This window comes from Corapipo altera, unplaced genomic scaffold (assembly GCF_003945725.1).
Source record: "Corapipo altera isolate COAL_440 unplaced genomic scaffold, ASM394572v1 91, whole genome shotgun sequence".
Taxonomy (NCBI): domain Eukaryota; kingdom Metazoa; phylum Chordata; class Aves; order Passeriformes; family Pipridae; genus Corapipo; species Corapipo altera.
The window spans coordinates 30560-32351 of record NW_020885086.1 but is presented as its reverse complement, the minus strand read 5'-3'; the positions used below and the strand labels follow the sequence as shown (position 1 = coordinate 32351).

The 1792-nt window shown below is 47.2% G+C and overlaps 1 protein-coding gene across 1 annotated transcript in view; it reads right to left on the bottom strand.

Moving 5' to 3' along the window:
• Positions 1-957: 957 nt before the first annotated feature.
• The window catches only part of LOC113960131 (feather keratin Cos2-2-like), a 7831-nt gene continuing 6996 nt past the window's right edge, over positions 958-1792 (bottom strand). The window contains exons 4-5 of the mRNA XM_027669513.1: positions 1446-1710; positions 958-1339 (exon numbers count right to left, since the gene is read on the bottom strand). Of these exons, the coding sequence (XP_027525314.1) occupies positions 1296-1339; positions 1446-1710 (309 nt within the window). The 3' untranslated portion in view covers positions 958-1295. The remainder of the gene's footprint in view (positions 1340-1445; positions 1711-1792) is intronic.

Below are 1792 nucleotides of genomic sequence, written 5' to 3'. Positions count from 1 at the left end.
CAGGCAGGGCTCAGCTCTCCAAACCAGCAGCATCCTCAGTCCATGGCAAAAGGCAGGTCAGGTGAGCTCTGAAAAAAGCCAAAACTCCTGCCAGTGTCCCGTGGGGATTTGGTTAATGCTGGTGGGGGGGTTGAGCCTCAGGAAAAGGTCACAAAGACACTCAGGGGGACTCACAAGGGCCCAAAAATAAAGTGCAGAGAAAAAGGTTCACCAGGAACTGGAGGGACAGGACAAGGGGAGGTGGGTTCACACTGACAGACGGGAGACACAGGTTGGATATTGGGAAGGGAATGTTTCCCGTGAGGGGGGGGAGACAGTGGTTTTCCAGGGAATTTGTGGCTGCCCCATCCCTGGGAGTGTCCGAGGCCAGGTTGGAGCAACCTGGGACAGTGGGAGGTGTCCCTGCCTGTGGATTGGAACAGGATGAGCTCTGGGGTCCCTTCCAGCCAACCTGTTCTGGGATTCTGAAAAAGGAAAACCCAAAAGTGCTGCTGCAAGACAGAATTTAATGGGAATGAGAAGCTGAATATACATGAGCAAAACTCTCTGGATATAATCAAAGACTTTCAGGACTTCAGGAGGGTCCACAATGAATCCCCAGTTCCATGATTTTGCTCTTCTTTGGTCAGAAGGATTTGGCAAAAAAAATCTGCAATTACAAGTGCTTGATATTTTTGGGTTTGCCCTGGCTTGTATCCAATGAGATATAGGCAGAAAAAGAAGCTGGGAAAGCATTACATTGTGGGCCTAAGCAGAAATAAAGCAAAAGAAAGACTTACAAATACCTAATTTTAAGAAATGCCAAGTAGAGCTGCTTTTTTTTGTTTGTTTGTTTGTTTGTTTGTCTTTTAATGCTGGTTCAGTAAAATTTACAAATGAATATGAATTTAGATAAAATTTCATTTTGGAACCCAAGATTTTCAGACCTATTCTTTTGATGTATTTTATACTTTTTATTTGGAGATAAATTGATAATAGAACATCAATGTTGGCATAAAAATGAATTTATTGACACACAGTTTTACCAAACCAAGAAAAAAAATAAAGATTTTTTTTTTTTTTAGAAAATCTGGTTTCTCGGAAAATTCGGGGGTTTATTTCATCCTAATTTTGAACCAGGTCAGTGGTGAAATTTCAGTTTCTTGGAGTTTGGAAATTCTAGTCCTCGGGCAGGTCTAGTGCCAGGAAGCCATGGATTTATTGACTCCACTGGGAACCTCGGGAGCTCAGCACTTCTCTAATCCATTATCCATAAACTTAGTCGGGCTCTTTAGTGCTCAGTCCTGCTTTTCAGTCTATCCACAGATATCCGTGGTGGGTTTGGGTTGGCCTGCAAGTTCTACAACAAAACAGTTGGGATGAGTGAGGAGGAAAAGGATTAAAGTTCCCTGCACCATAAAACGACCCTGCTGAGTTCATCAGAGCTGCCCCAGAACCAAACCTACCCCTAAACCCCAGGGCTCCCCTGGCTCCAAGGAAGCTCCTGACGTCCAGGATGGTGGATCCCACGATGGTGTGCTGGGGGAAGGTGGTGAGCCTGGGCCCGGGGTAGATCAGGGAGTAGGGGGGCTGGTGGGGCTCCACGATGTCCACCACGGTGTCGGGGTACTGGATCACACAGGTCTCATTGCAGGTCACAGCAAAGGGCTCGGGGCACTGCAACCCTGGCAGGCAGCACTCCTGGAAGGGAGACATGGGGCAGGGCCACACCTGGAATGGGGACAGGGGATACAGTTAGTCCTGCAGGAACTGGGGATTAAACACCTGGGACAGGGCCACACCTGGAATGGGG